A 23525-nucleotide genomic window follows, 5' to 3' on the forward strand; every position below is an offset into this window, starting at 1 on the left:
AGAGATGGCTCAGTGGTTAAGAACACTGGCGGCTCTTCCAGAGATCCTGAATTCAATTCCCAGCAACCACATGGTGGCTCACAACCATCTGTAATGGGATTGGATTCCATCTTCTAGTGTGTCTGAAGACAGCGAAGACAGCGACAGTGTACTCACATACATAAAATAAATAATTATTTAAAAAAAGATTACTTTTGGGTTTGTGTTTATGGTTGGTCTTTAGAAGGCCATTTATCCCATTGAGGCATTTGCTATGCAATCATAAGGAACAGTGTGAACCCCCAGAACCTATGTAAATGTCAGGTAAGTGTAGCCTCTGAAGGTGGAGACAGGAGATCCCCAAAGCAAGCAAGTTTGCCAGCTCTGCATTTGATGAAGAGACCTTGCCTAGGTGAGTAAGGCAGAAGAGTGATTGAGAATGACTTCCAATATCAATCTTGGGCTCTACATGCATGTCACACACATGCACAAGCATCCACACATACACCCACATATTCATGCATACACATACAAGAACAATGGCAAAAACACTTAAAATAGAAATATTAAATTGTCAAGAGAAACTAAAGACTATCAGTTAGTTCTAGGACATGATATATGTCTGGTTGGGTATCAAAAAATTTTTAAAGATTTCTTCTTTTATTTATATGTAATCACAGATGAAAGTAGAAACAGAATAAACATCATATATTTGGCCAGGCTTTTGCAAGAAAAAAAAAGATATATTACATTGAAAATTAATGTACCTCAAATATATTACATACAAAGTAAGACTCAGGTTTTTTATGTTATTTTTATTTTACGTGCATTGGTGTTTTGCCTACATGTGTATGTCTGTGTGAGGATGCTGGATCCCCTGGAACTGGAGTTACAGACAGTTGTGAACTGTCAAGTAGATGCTGGGAATTGAACCCAGGTCTTCTAGAAGAGCAGCCAATGCTCTGAACTGCTGAGTCATCTCTCAGCCCTGCGAAGATTCAGTTTTAAGCAATGCATTTTGAGTGGGTGGAGTCATGTGACTTGTGTCTGCCACCTCCTCACAGCCCTCACTAGGCCTGGGTTCCCATGTTGGCTCTCAGTGGTCAGTTTAGTACCACTCTGTGCTCTGCAGGAACCTGGACCAGGACCAACTATACAGCCTATCTCAGAGGCAGTGCAGGTGCCACACATCTCTGCACAGCCAGTGTGGTAATGTACCCACTTTGGTGTTCAGAGAAATCAATAAATCGAGGTTTTTGTCTTGAAGCTCTATGGCAAGGCTGATCTAGAAATGTTTTCTGTAAATTCCTGTTTATCAAAGATCTGGGCTTAGGCAGTTTTGGGTAGGTAGACATTATTATGGTCATGTAATATGAACTTGGGTTTGAAATCTCTGATACCAATGCAGAAAAGTTAACGCGCCCACAAGAAATCGAAGATTACATGTAAGGGAGGGGATGGATATGTCTGATGTCTAACATTACCTCAGACTTGTAAAGACTCCTTAAAATGACTCCCACTATTGGTCACTGTGCTAGATCGCTGGGATTTTAGATAATTATCTAAATTCACACATAAACTTGGTATTGTAAACTGTATTGTCATTCCAAAACACATTGTTCTATTGTAAGTGGTGTGTGCCCTTCCCAGTTACCATTTAATGTTGCAGAACTATATTTTCTGATGACCACTGAACAATCAATATATTTTCATTGTAAGACTGCTTAGCTATAGAAATTCCACTACTATACAAATTTCAACTTTGATGTTGCATGTTTCAGGTAATTTCCCTTAGAAATCAAGATTTCTTTTTACTCAAAATAAGTACTAATATAAAGAAACACCACCTTCAAGCAATGAGGACACCTTTACACAACATTTAACACTGGTACATTGACACTAATTTTGCTACTTTCTGGTAGTTCAGAAAGGATTGTAAATGACTTCCAAAATAGCCCCTTCACCGCCGGCTCAGCACAGCAGCCCGAGCACACCTGAGGCCTGGTAAGCACTCACAGAGTGAGCTCATAACAATTACTTAATGAAAACTCTGACATGTTAGAATAAGACACTAAATAACGTATTTACAGCTCAATGCCAATCACTCCATGTTCAAATGACACTTGAAATAAGTTTATCACATACTAGGGAGCCAGAGCCAAAAGGAGGCTTTAGACAGGCGACTGAGAAGCCACACAAGTGAAGGAGAAATGTCTGAAACGCCCGTGCTTCTGAAGTATCTGTCCCAGTGGCTGTCCAGACTCTACAGCATGGACACATTCACCAAGTGTCTCTGTCCATTCCTCACCAGGAATAAGGTTCTCTCTCCCAGCTCACAGAAACAAATCCTGAAAATAATCATCAAATTCTTCTTCCCTATTAAAAAAAGTACAAATATTGATTATAATCAAGAGTACTCAATAAAATTAAATTAAAAATATCAATAGAATAAAAAATTAAGTGATATACTATCTGAAACTAATGAAAATATTTTCATCTAGTCTATCAGCTATCACTCTGTATGCCAGTGTGCTTTCATAACTCAAATAATCCTTAGTCTCTAAACAATCATATCTGTGCTCAAAACTGTTAAAATTGGAATACGTCACATGCTGGTGCCTCTCTGCAAGCCCCTCAGTTTTCTCTGAAGTACTTGTGAACGATCCGATCACTGCTGCCCTCTGCTTCTCTGGCTGACTTTATACCGTCTCTGCTCACTACTTCAAATTATAATCTGCTTAAGAAATGCCTGAAACAAAAACTATGCCTAAAAAACAAACCACGGCTTACTCCCAGGAATGTGAGGACATCTGTTCAGGCTACAGTGCTTTATTAGTCTGAGAACAGTTGATGCTTATTTATAGTTAGCAGAGGTTATGTCTAAAAGAAGAACAGAGCTTTGAGGGAACACTGCATTCAGTATAACCTGTGAAATACAGTGAGAAGTCACGAGCGCTAAATAATGTTAGTGTTTGCGGCCAGCTTCAAGAAGCCAACAGCTCAGGCTTTGGAGTCAACACTGCAGTGGACACGTGCACTGGGTTATCTGTGATGGGAGGGAGACTGAGATGGCTGCCGGCAAGGAATCCCTACACCTGTGTAAATCTTTGAGGGGCTCCTCAGCGTGGGTTATGAGAATCGTAACACCATGGGACAGGCTGTCCTAGATGCAACTGAACAGCTGTCTCGGAAAGAATCCAAGCAAGAACAGAGGGCTGTCTGTTAAAGTCAACTGACCCAAAACAATGACTGGTAATAATAAACTTTCATCTTACCAGGAGAGGGAGACTTTGGCACTAAATAAACATTCATGGCATTAAATATTTTCATTAACTGCGATTAAGAACAGCAGTATCCACAGCCTCCTAAGCTGATGACGGAATGGAACATCTATGATCGACACTTACTGTGACTTTTCATCTGTCTCTGGCAGTGGACCCTTCCAGAGCTCAGAGTCTGAAGCACTGTTTTCCTCATCAGCGTTCCCTGCTCATTTAGAAGGAAATGACACTGATTTTAATATAACACATTTTGAGTCATTTACCAGTGCAATTAAATTAACTATGAATTTAACAGTAATTTAGTTTAGATTCCACAAAGTTTAACTTATTCCTCCAGATACAATAAATATTTAAAATTAAACAATATGAAAAATACCAGAGCCTCAGCCAAAAGGGCATGCAACTAATATGAACAACTTCACCATGTTACACTAAAGTAGCAGCGGAGTTAGTTATTTCCTTGATCATACAACAGAAATGAAATGAAGATTTTTGTAGAGAACATATATGTGTTAGAGCCTACACTCAAGAATAGCTTCTGTAGGCTCTGGGTCGTCATTGGAGAGGAGTCACTTACTGATGTAATTACATCATGGAACAGTTTGTCTGCCTGATACTACATTATCCAATATTGAATAAATTTAAGTTGAGCATTAGATGATTCATGTGAGGTCTATTTTATTATATTTTAAAAACAGGAATATATTATCTTTACTTATTTTAGAAGTAATACATACTGTCACTGTCTAAAATAAAAGTAATTTGGAAATGTTTAAAGTCCTAAGGAAAAGTTATCCCAAGCCACAAGTAATACAATCACTTTTTAAGTTTGGTTGGCCTTTATAAACTTATGGTGCATAAGTTTACAGGTATGTATATAACATTTACCTTTCTAAATTAACTGGTTTATACTGTGCATGATTTTGTAACTATAAAAGATTTGAGATAGCATAGACAGTTTTCCTTGACAATACATATAAATATGTCAAAGTTTTGATAATGACATTTTTCTAGAATTTATTTTTATTTTTAATGATGTATATGTATGAACAGGTGTTTGCAGGGGACTGAGGTGTCAGGTCTCCCAGTGAAGGTGCTGGGAACTGAACTTGGATCCTCTCCAAAACCAATGTGTGCTCTAACCACAGAGCCATCTATCTAGCCCCATGAAAACTTGAAACAAACAAACATCAAAACAAAAAGTTATATAGAATTTGATTAAACTGATCATTAATTCCTGATTGGTGGGGATTTAAGCTGTTTCTCATTTTTATTTTTATTGGGGTGAGGGTGAGGATCAGTCTGGTGATTAAACTCAGGGTCTTAAACATGCTGGGAATGGCTCCACAGTGGGCACACAGTCCAGCCAAGCTCTTTTTCTTGTTGAACAGTGTGCATTTCTGTCCATGTTTATCTGAGGTGCTTATCTATTCCAAATAAAATATCAAATTCCAAAAGCAGCATCACTGGCCACCACACGTGCTCTAAACCCAGTTACAGGGCCATGTTTTCCTCCAGAAGAAAGGTTATACAGTTTCCAGTCTTCCCAACAATGTCTGAGAAGGCCTCTTCTTCTCAGAATAAGGTTTTCTAATTAGAGTAATAAGCATTATTTTTACAAAATGTCTGATACTTTTCAAATGTAACAGCACAGTCTCATACAGAAGCTTAGTTCTTGGTGTGCTCATCCTAACACAGTGTGCTCTTTACAAACCTCAACTTACACAACTTCATATGACTGAAGAAAAGATGCTAAATCAAGAATGACGTAATAAGAGGTAATAATTCTCTTGTAGAATTACCACTAGAGTTCTGACTTAACTCAGATTTGGCTTGCCAGTACAGAATGTCCCTCAGTTCAGCACAGAACAAAAATAAAGCCAGATTGATTTGCCACGGTGGTTCTAGCCTTTTACCTGCTGGACTCTGATCCTTGAATCAATGTGTATGCCTGAACTTTGATCCTATCTGAACCTGTTGTGGCACCAACTTTAACAAATAGCAGGGGGAGGGTGCTGTCTAATGAGCTATGTACACATGATGATGAAACTACGAGTCTTGGAGGAAGACTCCTGCTCTGTGTCAGCCATCACCACAGTTCCCAGTGTCCTGAACTGACAACACAAGAAAAAATAAAATCTTCCACTTGATGAGATAAGAAAAAACAGGAAACCCAATTATGCCTAATGAAGTTATCTGTATGGCATTACTGTTGAGATGTCAGAAAACAGAACCTACATAGCCTTTAAAAACCAGCAGCTGATTGTAAAGTCTTACACTGCAAACAGCTCTAGTGTTCGCTCTAGTCAGCTTTCCTACACTAATTTCCTTTGTATGAGTGTATTTGTCTATGTGTGTGGTGTGCATAGGTACAGTGTGTGCATGTATACATGGAGGACAAAGGTCAACTTCTAATGTTGTTCCTTGGGTGTTGTCCACAGAAGGGGTCTTTCACTGGCCCTGAACTCACTAAACAAGTGAGGCTGCCTATAAGAACCCAGAGGTCTGCCTGTCTCCACCTCCCCAGCACTAGGATTGAAAATGCGTGTAACCATATCTGGACCACTTACTGTACACTTATTTTTATATGTGTGCATGCAGGGGTGCACATGCAGGAAACAGTATGGAAGCTAGACAAGAAGCTATGGAAGTCAGTTCTATTCCACCCACGAGGGTTCAGGGATTAAACTGTCAAGTTTGGTGGCAAGCACCTTCACCCACTGAGTCGACCTTGGCCCAGTTCAGTGTCTCTTGCTTTCATGGAAGCACTGTCCCAAATGGACTACTGCCCCAGCCCATCAGTACATCAATTTTCTTATACCAGATAATGTAATTTTACCTTTAAAAAGTTAAATCATCTTAAAATAAATCCCTTTGACAGAGTATCCATTGGCAAAGTGGCCAAATTACCTCAGAGACTCAAATCTATAGGAATAGACTAAATGATCTATAACATTCCTTCCACCCTACGAGTCTAAAACTTCCTGATTCCCTGAGGGTGAGTGTCACTACAAACAGTTACAACTACAACCATTGCCAGGGGTGAGCAAAGAGTACCACTAAGGAATGACAGGTCAATACACAACGATCCCCCTATAGCTTCACTGTCAAGTCTGCAGTAATTATGGGCAAGAATTAGTTCTTTTCTTCTCTCCACTCTTATGTGTGTGATGTAATAGGAACATGGCACAATGCATGTGTGCAGGTCAGAGGACACGTGAATCTCAGGGATCAAATCAGGTCATCAGGCTTGCCAGCAACAGCCTGTATCTGCTGAGCCACAGCCTATTGCGCTGCTGGTCTCTGTGGGTCTGCTCATCCAACTCTGCCTGCAAAATGAACCCAGTCACTGTGACACTTCCAGTAACAAGTAGCATCCAATTTGTCTCCTGAGACAGTTCACTTCCATTTGTCAGAGAATGCCAAGAGACAGTTTTCCTTAAATTAAGGACAAAATGTGTTTTCAGGCTCTTTTTATCTACAGACTCACGTTTCACGAACCAATCACCAAACGCACATCTCCCATCGAGTAAGCGCCTCCAAACACCTCCAGGTTGTACGTCCTCACCCTCATGCTCACCTCCTCTATTCCTCCACCTTTCTCCAAACTAAACATCCGCAGTTCGGCAGCATTCATCCCGCGGCACAATTTCAGGTCTCTGATATACCGGCTGCTCTGGGTTTGATCTGCTTCAGCCTTTGAAGCTCTCCCTAGTGTGTGTGCTTAAATACTTTGGGTTTTCCCAAATGCTTTTGCATTTTGTGGATATTCTACAATAACTAAAAACTCACTCGACTGAAGAACAGTAAACATCTCTAATAATCATAGTAAATGGACGGGTATTAACTTTTGATCTGATCAATTCAGAGAGTAAATACAGACTGTTTAATGTCTGCCATTGCAACAGAGCCACAACAGTTATCAAGGACTTCCTTTGTGTGAGACAGACTTTTTGTATATATCTTCTCTTTTGACAATAATTCAATAAAGCTGGCCTGGGCTATTTATACCCATTCTACAAAAGAAGCAAGACATGGACAAATTAATCATTTAAGATCTATCTATATCTATCTGTGTCTTCTCTCTCTCTCTCTCATATATATATATGCAATAGGCTTCCATTTGACTCCTCAATAGTGAACAGCTATTTAAAGTAAGAGAAAAAAAGCACGGAGCTGGGGATTATAAACTTGTATCTAAGCCCATCTCTGACATTAACTATCCAGCCTTGAATAATTTCCTTGAGCCCTCTGGTTCTCAGGGCATCCACTGAATAACCAAGAGCCTGTAATTCTAGAGATTTGGGAGAGTGAGACACGAGGATTATAAAGTCAAGAAGAGCTTGAACTTATCTCAAAATAAATATGTACATTAAATTTTAAATAATAAAAATAGTATCTTTTAAAACCAGAGAGAGGGCAGCAGTGGCGAGGTGGCTCAGTAGCGAGAAGTGCATACTGCTCTTCCAGAGAGCCTGTGATTGGCTTCCATCAGCCACGGGCAGCAGCGCACCAGTGTACAAGTGCAGCTCCAAGGGAGCCAGTGCCCGTGTCTGCACTTCAATGGCACCTGCACTAAACTAGATGCGCTCACATACATTATTTAAAAATAATAAAAATAAACCTTTATAATTTAAAACATAAAAGTAGGGTTTTTTCCTACCACAGACAGAAGTTTAAAAAATACTTTTCTAATACAACAGGAGATTCTTCTCTCAAAGCTGCCAGGAAAAACTAACTAAGCACTACGGTCCCTGTATTATTTCAAAAGGGCATTAGTCATTCTGCTCTGCCTGTGGGGAGAACAGCGACAGTCATGTGATGCGCTTTGGTAAAGGAATACATCTTTATATTATCTTTATATTACGATTCCACCTTGTTTCCCAGTACTCCTAGATCACTAATGTTAAAACAACCTGTGTACTTTTGTAAGTCGTTGTGAAAACTGGGGGGAGCATTTCGTGGGAAATATAGACTTTGTAGCAATCCTTCAGTAAAATCAGTGTTTGCAAAGAAGTGGTGAATGTAAGACTGAAAAGTACCGTTCAGAGCAAGAGCTTCTCACATGGGAGCCACACTCCATGTGTCCAGTCCAAAGCAGCGCAGGCATCAGACTCCTGCACAGAATGGACGCTGCTTTCTTTAAATCCTACCCGCTTCCCTTCCCCAGCCCAGCCTTGCCCTACTTCCCTTCCTGTGCATCATACAGTGTGAAACTGAAATATACATTCACCGTGCTTACTGAAAAACACTTCTCATGTTTTCTATGTAAGACTTTTAATTGTAAAAAAGTAGAGTTTACAATAAAATTATAAAAAGTAAATAAATACTTACTTTTTGTCCTTTATGATTCTTCTCATGTTATACAAAAACAAATATAATTTGCATCATTGCAGGATACAAATAAAAAAGCTATATTACAAGTTCTTTGAATCTCTATATTTCTATTGATAAAGAAATGCTTGGTACTTACTATTTCTAGAATCTTCTGACCTCTTTGAGGATGAATGTCCTGAAAAGAAAACAACAATGTCTTACCAAGCATCATCTCTGGGTGGTGTGGATAGTTGTAGCTAAAGCTATAAATTCTTCACAAATGTTCCTATGTTCTCAAAAAAAAAAAAAAAAAAAAGGCGTTTACTATTTTCAGGTCCCTTAGCTTTATCTCCTCTGTCGTTTTAGATAGTGAGCATCTTATCGGTTCACAGAGCCTGAGACAGCTGATAGCTAACATAAAACTTAAAAACTGAAAGCCTATGAAAATCTTACATGGCTTACACAACAATTTACAGGTTACAAGTAATACTGATGACAATAACGACAGCAACAATAATAAATTCCCTTTACTTTGTAGAGAGGCTCAGCCCCTCCACTGAACAGTGTAAAGAAATTCATTTTCCAGACTTTTTTCAAGGTCATATACAAGTAGAAATGGAGGCTGTGGGGAGGTAGGGCTTCTTCCTTCCCTATAGCATGCTAAACAAGTGCTCTACTGCTAAGCCACATTCCTACCCAACCTTGTCCACAATCATATGCAGCTGTTAAGGCATCATTTTGTCAAAAAAATCAAAACTTCCATCTCTGCAGTAGTTATTGAGGGAGACAAAAAGCAAAAAGTACAGAACATTTATTTGTATATAAATTATACAGTAATAAATTGTATTACATATTTATAGATTTTTATATTTGCATGTGTATTATAATAAATTTTATACATATTTATATTAATATATTTATATTACTTATATTATATTTATATACTTAAATAATATGCTCATATTTAATTATATTAATTAAATTATATTTATACAACTGAACATTATAAATTTTTATAACTAAATAACGTGTGTTTGTGTATGTGTGTGTGTTTTAAAGACAGGGTCTCACTGTGTAGCACTGGTTGTCCTGGAACTTGCTTTGTAGACCAGGCTGGCCTCAAACTCACAGAGCTCTGCCTGCCAATACCTCCCAAGTGTTAGGATTAAAGGCTTGTGCCACCACCACCAGGATGTATATATATTTATATCTCCACTCTAAAGAGCCCTCAGGAGAGAGATTTCTGGAGGGTGGAAAAAATAAAAAGTACAGGTGACAAAATAGCCCCCCCAACAAAACTGGATGAGAGGCTGAGAAGCCTGTTTTAGTTTCTCAGAGGCCAAAGGGGATACAAGAAGTTCAGGTGTTCAGTGGGCTTTTAAAAAGGTGGGTGGAGAGCTGGAGAGATGGCTCAGCAGCTAAGAGCACTGACTGCTCTTCCAGAGGTCCTGAGTTCAATTCCAGCAACTACTTGGTGGCTCACAAGCATCTGTAACAGGATCTGATATCCTCTTCTGGTGTATCTGAAGACAGCTACAGTGTACTCAGATAAATAAAATAAATACATCTCAAAAAGTAAGTGGAAAGGTTAGGGTTACTCTGCAAACCCACTGACATAAGTAGAATCAAAGTGAGAAGGTGTAGGTTGTCAAGGGAAACCTGCTAGTACCATCTGACATATGAAGGTTACTGTGGGTGGGAGTGGGTTCCTCTTCCATGAAATCCTGAAGTAGTCAGAACAACCACATGCCACAAGGCAGAGGCTCTTGCACACTTGTCTGTGTGTGAGGACCCACAAATCACAGCGGCCTCAGACAGAAACTTCAGACCAATTTACAGCTGATCACAACAGAGCACCATAGTTTAAAAAGCAAAACACTACAACATCTTTTTGGTTATGTTTAGGATTAATTTCTGGAGTTTCTTCAACTGTGAGAAAAATGAGTGAATTCACTGATTCCACTCACTAATATCTACTAAATAAATGCCTATGGTCTTAGGAATTGGGGGTGAGCTAAACAGCTATGTAATCCCTTCTCTCACAGAAAATAAATTATTTCAAGGGTCCTGTGCATCTCCAAACAAGTACAGGCTACTCTCAGGATGTATACTGGGGACCTAGGTTGGGGAAGTGAGATAGACATTGTTAAGAAGGGCCTTTCCGACTGAGCTGAAGTGAACTGTGAAGGGTAGGGCTGCTCAAAGGGAAATGGGGAGAGAAGATATTGAACATTTGTCCAAGAGAGTGTATCTGTATCCAAGTATTTAGTTCTTCCTTTCTTGCAAAAGCAAACTGCTCTTCAAATGGAAGCTATTAGCCTTAGTTTTCTCTCTACACATTCATTCTGCATGTGGCACTCAGTTGTCCACTCAGTCATTCACTTACTTAGAACTTTCTATGGCCGTAACAATGAAGCTATAGAGTACATAGTCTCACATACGGGGACAGGGGATGTCTAGGGATAAAACCAGGAGTGCCAACTGTCCAAATGTTTAGTCATTATTAAAGGTTATTCCAAATTAAGAAGGTCTAGGCAGAGATGAGCTCTTCCTTAATTTACAATAAGCCATGATTACATGGTATGATTACAGTAAGAAGATAACAATATATTTATTCAATAGTGGATATAACCAAAATTTTAAATGCCATATTACTGTTTAAGCATATTAGAATAAATACAAATTTTTAAACTCAGATGAGATTTTCCACTTATTGAGACTTATTTTGGAGTTAGGAATTAAGATAGACATGAAAAGGCTTTCAGCTTCAAATGCCAGCAATAGAATACATGTCTAAACAATAGAATAACATGTCTACTAACCACCCATCCCAATTCAGTGATACTCTGTACTATATACTTGAACTGCATGGCCATTGTGATACACAAGAAGGAAAAAAGAAATTGCATAGAAGAATGTACCTGAGCCAACTATCTTCCTATCTAGAGCAAGGGGGCCCTCTCCTGTCCAGATCTTATATTAACATTGGGTTAGATTCAGTAGAAGTTAGAGCTGATTACCTCCTGGTGTGAAACAGTAACTAGAAGTAACCTTCTTAATAGTTAATTACATGATGAGGATTAGTCAAATTGCTATAAACTATTTCAATTTTTTTCATAATCCTGTAAGACAGCTACTGTAATCAAGATTTTAGATTGAATGACAGACTGTAAAACTGCTTGACAGTTCTCAGAAAGCCTTCAAGTTTTCATCTGACTCTTGATGAATATGCAGGTAAGTGTTCACATTATCCCTGCATACATGCAGAAGGTAAGCTCCAGAGAGTCAGTGTCCTATCCAAGTGACAAAGCTTGGATACAGCCAGGAATTGAACACTGTTTGCAGTATTATATAATACTATAGTATATGCCCAAAAGGAACCAAAACCAATTCTGTTCTTAAAACTGCTATAAGTGACTATAAATTCACTTCTGAATTCCTGACCACTTTCCTTTCAGCTACTCTCAAGCAGCTCTAACGGCATCCCTAGCAGGATACTGGTCAGCGCTGCAGCCGACTGTGTCTTATCTCAGAGTGAGGAGATCTTATTCCTCCTTTACCTTCATCCTTCCCCCTGGAAGCTTCCTCTGAAGAGGATGATCTGGATTTCTTACGAGGTGACTCGTCGCACTCAGTCTTGGTTTTAGACTTCCTTTTTGTTGACTTGATTTCTTTTCTCCTTTATGTTAAAAAATATAATATTAAAGTTAATTTTTTTAAAGATTTTATAAAAAACAATATCCGAACTAAAGAAAATAGTTAAAGTACAAATAATTTATATAATAAGGAACCTTGAAAGAATATGTAATTTTTTAAAATTTTTTTATTTTTTTGAGATATGGTATCTCCACGTAACCTTAGTTGTACTGAAACTTACTCTGCAGACCAGGCTGGACTCAAACTCACAGAGATCCACCTGTATCTGTCTCCAGAGTGCTGGGAGTAAAGGTGTGTGCCACCATCAGGCTAGAGTATGCAAATATTTTAGGTCAATATATAAATTAAAGTAATTCTGTAAGATGATAAAGCCTAAACAGACACAAAGCTATTCTGTAAATTTTCTACACAAACAGTAAACTGTTTCTGTCCACTCCCTTTCCCAGCACGTAACTCATATTCACTGAGCACTGAGAAGCATGTGCTGTGATGGATCGAACCCACAGTGAGAGGCTGCTCTCCTGTCAGAGTGAAGACTACAGCAAACACAGCCAGGAAGGGAGAGAGAAAGTGCTTACTTAAAAGTTAGCACTCAGATGTCAACGCTAGACAACCTCTAATTTACCTTTTTATTGTTGGGCTTTACCTCCTCTAGGCCAGATTTATAATAGTACATCTATTGGTCAGTACAACAGGTGAAAAGCAATTAATCTTAATTGCTTAAGAAAAGAAACATGGGCCGGGCAGTGGTGGCGCACGCCTTTAATCCCATCACTTGGGAGGCAGAGGCAGGCAGATTTCTGAGTTCGAGGCCAGCCTGGTCTACAGAGTGAGTTCTAGGACAGTGAGGGAAACCCTGTCTCGAAAAAAACAAAAAAACAAAAAAAAAAAGAAAAAAAGAAAAAAGAAACATGGGAAAACTCTCTTAAGTATTTGTTCGACAGACTTCTGGTTAAGATACCCATGCTGATGCTACCATGCTGGCACAGTAGTTAATCATATTTGTTCTTTAATGTCATTTCAATTTTGAAATGACACTCAAAAGGGAAAGTCACAAAATACCTTCAGTCTCTCAGCATCACTGACAGAAAGAGGAAATTAAAGTTTGGGCTGGCCATTCTAGTAACATAAAAACTCCTGCTTGTTTTGAAAATGCATTCTTTATTTGTAGTAGCTAAAACACAATGCAGACATGCTTACACTAAAACTTAATAAGCCAGGTGCTGGCATATACCTATAACCCCAGCACTCAAGAGGCTGAGACAGGAGAATCACAAATTTGAGGCTAGCCTCAGAAGCATTATGAATTGAAGGCAGTCTTCCTCAAAAACAAAACAAAATAACAAAACAAAACAAAAAAAGAAGCAAAATACAAACTAAAACCAAGGCCAATGACCTTACATGAACTGCATGGTGCAGGCCAGTGGTACTCCTAACTCACTTAACATAGCAGACATATTCCAGATGACTTAACAGGAGACTGACTTTACCAATGTCACTTTTATCACTGAGAAACTCTAGATAAAAGTCTATTTAACCCAGCACTTGGGAGGCAGAGACAGGCAGATCTCTGTGAGTTAGAGGCCAGCCTGGCCTACAGAGTGAGTTCTGGGATAGCCAGGGCTACAAAGAGAAACCCTGACTTGAAAAACAAAACAACAAAAGTCTGTTTAAAAGTCACAAGAAGGACTGGAGAAATGGTTCAGTAGGTAAGAGAGTCTGCAATGCAAACACGAGGAATTGAATCTGAATCCCAAGAATCCACATAAATGCCAGATGTGACCACATTTACCAACAATCTTGGTGCTTAGGGGCAGGAAGGTGGAGACCAGAGACAATAGCATTGCTGTGGCTTACCAGTCAGACTAGTCAATGGCAAGCTCCAGGTTTAAGCAGAGACCTCAACTAAAGTGAGTAATGGCGAAAAAGTTAGAGAGCACAACACTCAGTGTCCTCCTTTAGCTTCCCAAGAGACACGTGGGCACGCAGGTACACAGGCATGCACACATGCTCCATTTTATGCAGTCAGCTTTATAACATTGTTTCTAGGACTATTATAGTCTGGCTATTGGCTCCAAATTAACAACAGGGATTGCCCTACATAGACCTTCAAATAGAAACTTGTTTGGCTTGATCAGGGCAGAGTGAATCTCCAATTTCACGGATCATACAATGAGGGTCTATTTTCTAAACAAATCCACTTTCCAAATTGAGATTTAGACACTCAGTGTGATAAAATGAGTATGGCCTAGGTTACTAAACATTAAAAATGATATTTTAAAAGAAAAAAATTACCTGTGATGAAAATTTAATTTAAAGGAACATTCTTGACATAATCCTAAAAGAGAAAAAAATATACCACTGAGCTTCTGAATCTGTGTAATTATATTGCTACTCTAACTATATATTCTCATGTTCTTTATATCCCTACTATACACAGGAAATAATATAAAGAAAATAATCTAATAATATATTTCAAAATTATATTACAATATTTGATGATTAAAAATATTTTACAATGCTTTGTTTTAAATTATTTTCATACAATATATTTGATCATATTCTTTCCCCTCCCTCAGTTCCTCCAAGGTCCCCCTTCCCTACCTACTCCACTTCATATTTTCTCTCTCTTTTGAAAAAAAAACCTATCCCTCCATTAACGAAAACTTATTTTTCCCTTTCCCAGCAGCTACCAATCACAAACTGCTTCATGGTTAGGGGTAGGACTTTGTACCCATTGTCCCATGTCAGTGCTGGGAGTCTAGCTGGTTTGAACTTGTGGTGGTCTTCTATATGCTCTTTGTGAGTTCATATATGTATCAGACCTGTTATATCAGGAAATGCTGTTTTAAAGGTATTTTAGAAAAAGTTTTATCCATTGTGTTTCATAGGCAAAACTAGTATCTGACATCAAAGATCTCTCTTCATATGACAATATGATGTAATAATGTGTATATAATAATGATAATGATTATTATTATTTGGGTATAGTCATCTTCTCTGAAGTGTTCAAGACTTTCAAGTAAACAGAGAATCTTCAAATACTTCCACTATAAACACTTCTTTCTTTTCCCTAGTCTCATTCCAAACTGGCTGACTTTTCCAGACAGGTGCTTCTAAGAGGAACTCACAGGAACCAGTCTGTGCTATCAAGAGTACACTGAAAACGCTGAAGATTTATTATGGAGCCAGAAAAGCTGATAGTCATAAAAGTAAGGAAGGAGGGAAGCAACTGAGAGGTGAAAATTAATTTTAAAAAAGAACAGTGCAACACTGTAAACCATGGCTATAGGAAACTGCTGTCTGCTGGTGAGCTCCAGGTTCAGCAAGAGACCTGGTCTTAAGTGAGCAGTGCTGAGAAACTCAGAGTTTCTCCACTCAAAGTAATGCTTATCTCTAATCTTTTTCTTTCTTTTTAAAAGTTGTATGTATGAGTGTTTTGTCTACACACAAGCCATGTGCATATAGGCTGACTGTGGAGGCCAGAAGAGGGCACTGGATCTCCTGGAACTGGAGTTACAGATAGCTGTGAGTCATCATGTGGCTACAGGAATCAAACCTGGGTCACCTGGAAGAGCAGCCTTTGAGCCATCTCTCCAGTCCCTCTACACTGTTTCCTAATTACATTTATTTTGTGGCAAGGGGATGTGCATGTGCCACAGTGAGTGTGGTGAGTGGATGGAGGTCTGAGGACAGTTTACAGAGTCAATTGTCTCCTTCTACCTTGTGGGCTCTAAGGAATAAATTCAAGTTGTCAAGCTTGGTAGCAGGTGCCTTACCCACTGAGACATGTCACTAGCCCATCTCTATACTTTTATACAATACTGACTAGTGCTACTGCTGCCAATCAGAACCAGACGATAAGGCTCTACTGAAGATAGCATATGCTTTGCTTGTGTGAGAAACAGCTGAAATGGAGCTGAAGCGTCCTCTCTTAGAGGCTTTCACAGTGCCGGAAGGTACAGTGCAGATTGCTCTGGGAGAGTTGTCATCAATGGTCTTACTCAGCTGTGACTCTTTCATGCTACACAACCCATCTCTCTGGCAGGACGTATTCACTGGTGTGACACTGGCATGACTGTTATGGGATAACCAACTGATATGGGATGGTATTCAAGGCTCACTCTACAGGAGGAAATCCACATGAAGTACTAGAAATCTTACTCTAAGTCTGGTCATGGCTTGTGGCTGGTCCTAGTAGGAAAGCTACTGCCATTGTTTTCCTAAATAGTGTGGTGTGCTTGTCAAATCATCTCCTAATCACCTAGAATGGTGCTATGCTCACCTGTTTTGCAGTGGGAGACAATTATGAGTGCAGTTATGAGTGCAGATACTCATAACTGGCCCAGCTCTTAATAGGGCACCTATATTAGAACCTCCAAGGCTTGGGGAACATCTCCAATGAGAAAGCAGAAAAAAGAAGACCCAGAGGTTGCACAGTGTATTGTATAACTCTGTCCTCTGAGCATGACGTAACTACTACAGCCTTTTACTCTCAGCAGCAGTGATTACTTGTTTAAGACCTTCACACTATTAGATGCATGAACATTCCATCATTGTGGAGTTGGGGGAGGCTCATGAGGCTCTGTACTCGTGAAGATTTCTTCAGAGGTGTAGCAACTGGTACACCTGTACCAGTTACATGGGAATCCCTCACCATGTAAGTAACCCTAACTACACTTATTGAGTCACACATACACACAAACACATAAACACACACACATACACACAAACAGGAGGACTAATGAGGAAGAAAAAGGGGATCAGTCAGTGTGTGAGGGGACAAGAGAGAGTAAATGAGCATATGTATGTATGTATGTATGTATGTATGTATATATATGCATGAATTATTAAGTAAAATATATTCTTACTTAAGTAAAAACTTTTTTAAAAGGATACTTTCCCAAAATTTTCACTCACTGTCAAAACGAAAACGTATTTATTGCCTATACCACACTATGGCTACACAATCGGACGTAAGGTATACACCACCTTTTCTGATACTGTTACTTAAACTCCTAATCTAGTGCCATCCTTAGGCTTGTGACAGCTTTGACTCTACAAGCTCCCAGCTGAGACTGAACATTAGAATTGTCTTATCAAAGGGCTTCCATAATGCCAAAGACTCTAGGTTCAAAATTTATTTGAGGTTTGGGGAAACTACAGGGAAAAAGAATACTATCAGGAAAATATACCCAATCTTTTAAAATTAAATAGTACATACATTTTTCAATTCTAAATTCAAGGTAAACTTGGAAGAAATCAACTGTATCTCCTGAACACGACTTACGTAATTTAACAAGAGCGTTTCTCTTTTCACCGTGCTCAGTGTAGCCAAAGTTGACTTCCCAGCTCTTCAAGCCTTCTTTTTCATCACAACATTTATTTCCACAAAAAAACTGGCCTGCAAAAGAAAAGGACTGTCACCCACAGTACACCATAGGATTCACCCACAAACCTATTACCTCTAAAATTTTCTTCCAGAAATTATAAAATAAGTATAATAAATTAAATACAAATTCAGCATGAAAAATAATGACCACAATAATTACAACATGCATGTATCAAAATATGAAATCAAAGAGATGCTTTTTTTTTCTTTTGCAGTGAGAACTGAACCCAGGATCTTGTGCATGCAAAGTATTTGTTTTACCATTAAGCCACATCCCAGCGCTTTAAAAAACAACAACAACAACAACAGAATCCTATTATTACTTCTTGCTTGCTACATTGCCTAAGCTGGCCTAGAACTTTCTCTAAAGGTCAGGACTGAATTTGTAGACATCCCCAGGGTAGCTAGGACCATAAGACTGTGCCACCAGACCTGGCTAAAGAGCTGAACTCTTAAACAGTCACACAATTCCTGTTGGTAAACTGTTTATTTAAGTAGAATTTTAATGAGTCCATATTAGAGAATCTTACACTTTAGAAAGTGAAAATATTTAAGTGTACTAACTAAAGCCCTGAAAGAGATCATTTCCCAAAATACAAGCTCTTAGATGTGAATCCTTTCAGTATTTAACTACATTTTAAGATTAACATTTTCAAGTATATCATTTACTTAAAATTCTAGCTAAAAACTTCTAAGGACAAAAAAAAAATGATTTGGACGTGAAAGGACAACTTGAAACTCTATTTTGGCAGAAAAAGTGAAAGTAAAAATGATTTATACAAAGAACAATTCCCACCACAATAATTTGCACCAAGAGTAACAAATAGAAACCATGAATTCCTTTTCATAAAATGCAAAAGACTGCCAAAATGAAACTCTAACATCAGCATTCAAAAGGCTAATTTGTAACTCAGTGTATTGAAACAGGATGTGCTCCAGACTAATCTCAAACTTACCATGTAGCAGAGGATGACTTGAACTTAAAACATATTTTTGCATGTATGTATGTATGTATGTATGTATGTATGTATGTATGTATCCATCTATCATCTATCTATCTAGTGTGTGTGTATACATACATGTCATGCCATGAACTCTGTAAGGAAGGAAGTCACAGAATGTACAAGTCATCTCAAATGAAGAGCTAATTAATGAAGCACACGTTTAGCACGTTTAGTAATGTCTGTTAAACAGCAATCACAACATTCTGTTTTAACAGAACAACAACTTGGTCTCTGCTTCCCTGTTGGGAGCCGACTCCTAGCCGAAAGCGGCTGTCATCTTTGCAGTCATCTCAGGCCGTATACCCTGACAAGAGACTTGTTTTCAACAGCCTACAACAGCTGAGCACACTCTGATAAACATCATGTTTTTCTCTCATATCTTGTTTTGTTGTTTATTGCCCCCAGCTGCAAGGCTCACGTGGTAAAGTGTCTTCAGCTGTGTTCCCCTGCTTGTGCTTATATATACCCAGGATTTCCTTTCAATAAATGGGACTTGAACAGACTCTCTGTCTTGTCTCCATTCTTCACGTCTCTTGCCTCTCCATCCCAACTCTCTCTCTTGCTAGACCCTGACCCATGGACCAGGGCAGCAGCTCGGGCTGGGACACTTCCCCACTAGTCCTATATTCATTTAAGACTTAGAGAATGTCTGTCATTTATTCTCCTAAAAATTTCACTTGACAAAATACAGACATTTTTATTAGTGACATTTCAGATTTCTCATAATTTTAGGTAAATATACAATTATACAGAATAAAACATGACCTTAAGAAAACTTCTGAATTGCCTTATTTTTTAAAATGTTTACTTAGCTGAGGGGTGGGAGAGTAGGGGGATAGGGAGCTGGGGATGGTGGTGACAGTGGTGTCCACCTTTAGTTCCAGTACTCAGGAGGCAGAGGCAGGAGGATCTCAAGTTTCTGCCCAGCTTCATTCACAGATCAAGTTCCAGGACAGCCATGGCTACATGGAAAAATCCTGTCTTGAAAAACAAAACCCAAAAAGTGCATTTAATATTGTGTGTGTATGGCATGTGTGTGTGTGTGCACACACACACGTGCATGTGCATGGCATGCATGTGGAGATCAGAGGACAATTCTGTTGAATGTGTTCTCTCCTTCAACTCTTCCAGAAATTGAAATGAAGTTGCTAGGCTGGTGTGGCAAGTGTCCTTATCCACTGACCACCTCACTGACCCGAGAGCTGCTTTAAATTCATTTTCTTTCTTCCTCCTCGACAGTGCCTTCATCTTTCACAGAAAACATCCCTACCATTTATATATGTGCATGTTAGGCATGGTGCTGGGAAAGGTCAGAAGAGAGCTTCTGATCCCCTGGAACTGGAGTGCCCCTGACCACCCTGAATGTTTGATGTTTTGATATTAGATTAAATATTTGAGTTCAACCTAGAATTAGTCTGTACAAAACTTTTATTGGGTTCACGTATGATACTTCTACTTTCAAAATATTGATTTTTGTTGGAATATAGTACTATTAATATTTTATTATAATTGGTAATCAAGCACTCACTTGTTCCTTGTTATTAAATCTTTAATTCTTATAACATTGTCCATATATCCTCAAATATTCTAAGGACCAAATTCTAAAGAAGTCATGAAAGCACTGAATTCTGATCTTTGCTAATAATATATTTATCAGAAATACAGTTTCCCCAAACTTTATTTTTATAGATAATAATTTATTGTCTATAAGCAGGAAAAATCTCACCCAATGATTTCAATTCTATATAACAAAATAAACTGTGTTCTATTAGAAAGTAAAATTTTTTAAAAGTTACCTTTTCCTGAAATTACTTCTTTTTCTATTCGCCACCTAAATCCAAACTGGTAAAAAAACAAAACAAAACAAAAACAAAAAAAGTACATTTATATAAAAATAAATGTAAATATAAAATTTAAATTAATATATGTACAAATCTAAACACAAACCCAAGGATGATAACATTTTCAGCCTGAAAAATAGATTTAATTATCAGTGTGATGACTTTTTCTCTTTTTATAGGAACTTAAGGATATCTCCCAACAATTAACAACTTCTGTTAAAAATGACTTTTAAAGCTACCTAAAAGCTACAGGAGTTGAGCCAGGATAACATCTGCATTTATAGTCTATGTGTAGTATACAGTATTAACAAGAACAGGGGACTGTGGTTATGGGCAAGAGTATTACTTCAACATGTTAACCCTGAGAATCAGCGAACTAAGAAAGAATTCAGGGGGCTGGAGAGATGGCTCAGAGTGTAAGAGCACTGGGTGCTATTGCAGATGATCAGGCTCAACTCCCAGCAGCCATGTGGTGGCTACCTGTAACTCTAGCTCAGGGAATCTGACACCTTCCTGCCTCCATAGGTACTGTACACATGTGATACACAGATATACATGCAGGCAAAAGAGCCATGCACATTTTTTTAAAGGGGAAAAATATAAATAATTCAGATAAAGTATTCAATTTCTTGTTAACATTCAAGTTTAAGTTTTTAGTCATTTATTTCTTAATTTGTCAAATTTATCTTAAATTCATATAAAGATTCAAAAAATGTCAACATTCTAGTCAAAATATAAATAAAAATAAAATTCTCCAAGTCTATGGGGAAAAAAAGTAGAATAAATAAGTATCAAAAAAAGAAGTAAAACTTGTAAAATTACTCCCTTTCATTTTATGCTTAAGTTTCTATCAGTGTGTAGAGATTACATGCCATTCCACACTGTCTTGAAGTGTCTGCTGAAGCACAAAGTCAACTGTATTACTAGCAAGAGTTTTCCGAACCTTTTCTTTCATTCACTAATCTATTTACCAAATATACCTGTTAAGCAACTACTTATTGGACTTGTATTTCAAATGAGAATAACAGGTAATTATTAAAATAATGTCAAATCTTTGAAAACAAAATGGGACCGAAGAAATGGCCCAGCTGTTTAAGAGCACTCAGTGCTGCTGCAGAAGACCAGGGTTCGGCTGCCAAGATCCATAGACTGGATCATAGCCAACTCCTCCTCCACAACTGGGGCCTCTGACATTCTCTTCTGGTCTCCACAGGCACAATACACCATGCAGTACTCATACACACGCAGGCAAACATCATACACATAAAACAAAAATAAATAAATCTTTACAGGGCAATATCCATCATGAAAAAAGCTATAATCTTATGGGGAATAAGAAACTACACTGTGTCACACATGACTTCTGTATCCTTATATCCTTTCCCAACCCCAGTTCTTCTCACGGGATTCAACCTGTAGTTACTCAAGGCTTGGTCCTGAATCCTGATGCTTCCTGCAACACAGATCTTGTCTACTTGGACTTTTGGAAAAGAAAAATAGCCTTTGGCTCATTGCAGGAAGTGTTCTTCCTTTTTTCTTATCCCACCTTTTCCTTGTGGCTGAATCTAATTCTAGTTGAAAGATGAACTCAAATACAGTCTTAAATATGAAAAGTTTTCAAAGAAAGGAACAGGAACACAGAGCAAAGGAAGAGTCACTAGACATGCCTTAAGTATCTACTATGTAGAGTAGGCACTGATTAATTAATTAACTAAGAGCTGCTTAATTAAAGTGAATAAAGTTCTATCTGTATAAACAAAGCTAAGAGAAAATGCATTCTAACTCTGGAAGCATGATGTGAGCTAAACTTTCCCTAACACATCAAACATGGTATGCTAGAACAGAGATATTATATGTCCCAAATACACCCCCTCTGAACTTCCTATTTTCTCATTTCCACACTCAAACTCAAGTCATATTTGACCTATTATCGTTTCACATGCAGTTACCATGTTCCAACAAAACACAACTTCTATCAAAATTATTCTCCTTAAGATAGTCACATGAGTGCATGCATATACGTGTATGGGGCCAGAAGAGAGAGAGCCAGAAGAGAGAGAGAGCCAGAAGAGAGAGAGCCAGAAGAGAGAGAGCCAGAAGAGTGTCTTGAGTGCCTTACTCACCCTTACCTATTCCTCTGAAGCAGGTTCTCTCCTTGACCCTCAGGCTTGCAATTTTGCTGGGAGTGGGGGCTAGGATAAAAGCTAGCAAACCCCAGAGATCCTCCTATCTCTAACTACATCCAAGCTGGTACTTCAGGGTGTGTGTGTGTGTGTGTGTGTGTGTGTGTGTGTGTGTGTGTGTGTATTTACACATGTGTGGTTGCCTGCCTTGTTACATGGGTGCTGAAATCCAAACTCTGGTCCTCAGGTCCTTATGACTCCTCAGCAAGCACTCTTAACCACTGAGACATCTTTCCAGCTCTCTGATTCTAGTAATATTTTTAAAATACAGAATTTAAAACACTTTGTGTATATCTGTTCTCCTTAGCTAGAAGACAATATTTCTTTTTTTTTTTCTTTTTGAAATAGTATCTCCCTCAAACTTGCTATGCAGCCTAGACTGGCCTTGAATTCACAATCCTACCACTGCCTCTTGAGTGCTGGGACTGCAGTTGTACACCATCACACCCATCTAAACTGCAGCTTTTTCTCAAGTACAGTCACTATAGTGTCCAGTCCAATTTCAATAAAGACTGGAGTGTATCATTAAAAAAAAGTCCATAGCTGAAAATCTACTTTGCCACATGACCCTAGAAAGGTATTTCAGACTTGGTTTACAACCTAGTAACTGCAAGCAACTCCAGGTTGTTGTGGTGATTCCAGACTAAGTACTATGGTAATTAGCTGGTACAGACAAGTGCTATACAATAGCATTCACAACTCATTTGTAAGGAACTGAGAAGTCTTTGGTCTACCACAACTACATAGATTTATATCAGGAATATGCAAAGTAATTATTGCTACTGTCTGTACAGAACTAGAAAACAACACGAACTAAAGACACTAAAGAAATCAAAATAAATAAAAAAAGAAATCCTTAGAATTTCTTTTAA

At 38.4% G+C, this 23525-nt stretch overlaps 1 protein-coding gene across 7 annotated transcripts in view; it reads right to left on the reverse strand.

Annotated features, from left to right (window-relative positions):
* Window positions 1-618: 618 nt before the first annotated feature.
* Window positions 619-23525, reverse strand: part of LOC114626178 (protein FRA10AC1 homolog) — a 33444-nt gene continuing 10537 nt past the window's right edge. For 4 of the 7 annotated variants that reach the window (XM_028773531.1, XM_028773530.1, XM_028773529.1 and 1 more), the window contains 7 exons: window positions 20426-20471; window positions 17524-17637; window positions 14529-14571; window positions 12137-12255; window positions 8734-8772; window positions 3387-3468; window positions 619-2355 (listed from right to left, as the gene is read on the reverse strand). In XM_028773531.1, coding sequence (XP_028629364.1) covers window positions 2313-2355; window positions 3387-3468; window positions 8734-8772; window positions 12137-12255; window positions 14529-14571; window positions 17524-17637; window positions 20426-20471 — 486 coding nt within the window. In that variant the 3' untranslated portion in view covers window positions 619-2312. Of the gene's footprint in view, window positions 2356-3386; window positions 3469-8733; window positions 8773-8821; window positions 8863-12136; window positions 12256-14528; window positions 14572-17523; window positions 17638-20425; window positions 20472-23525 lie in introns of those variants that run through there. The other 3 variants (XM_028773532.1, XM_028773528.1, XM_028773533.1) reach the window with 2 other exon arrangements.

The sequence above is a fragment of the Grammomys surdaster genome, unplaced genomic scaffold (assembly GCF_004785775.1).
Source record: "Grammomys surdaster isolate TR1022 unplaced genomic scaffold, NIH_TR_1.0 229, whole genome shotgun sequence".
Taxonomy (NCBI): Eukaryota; Metazoa; Chordata; class Mammalia; order Rodentia; family Muridae; genus Grammomys; species Grammomys surdaster.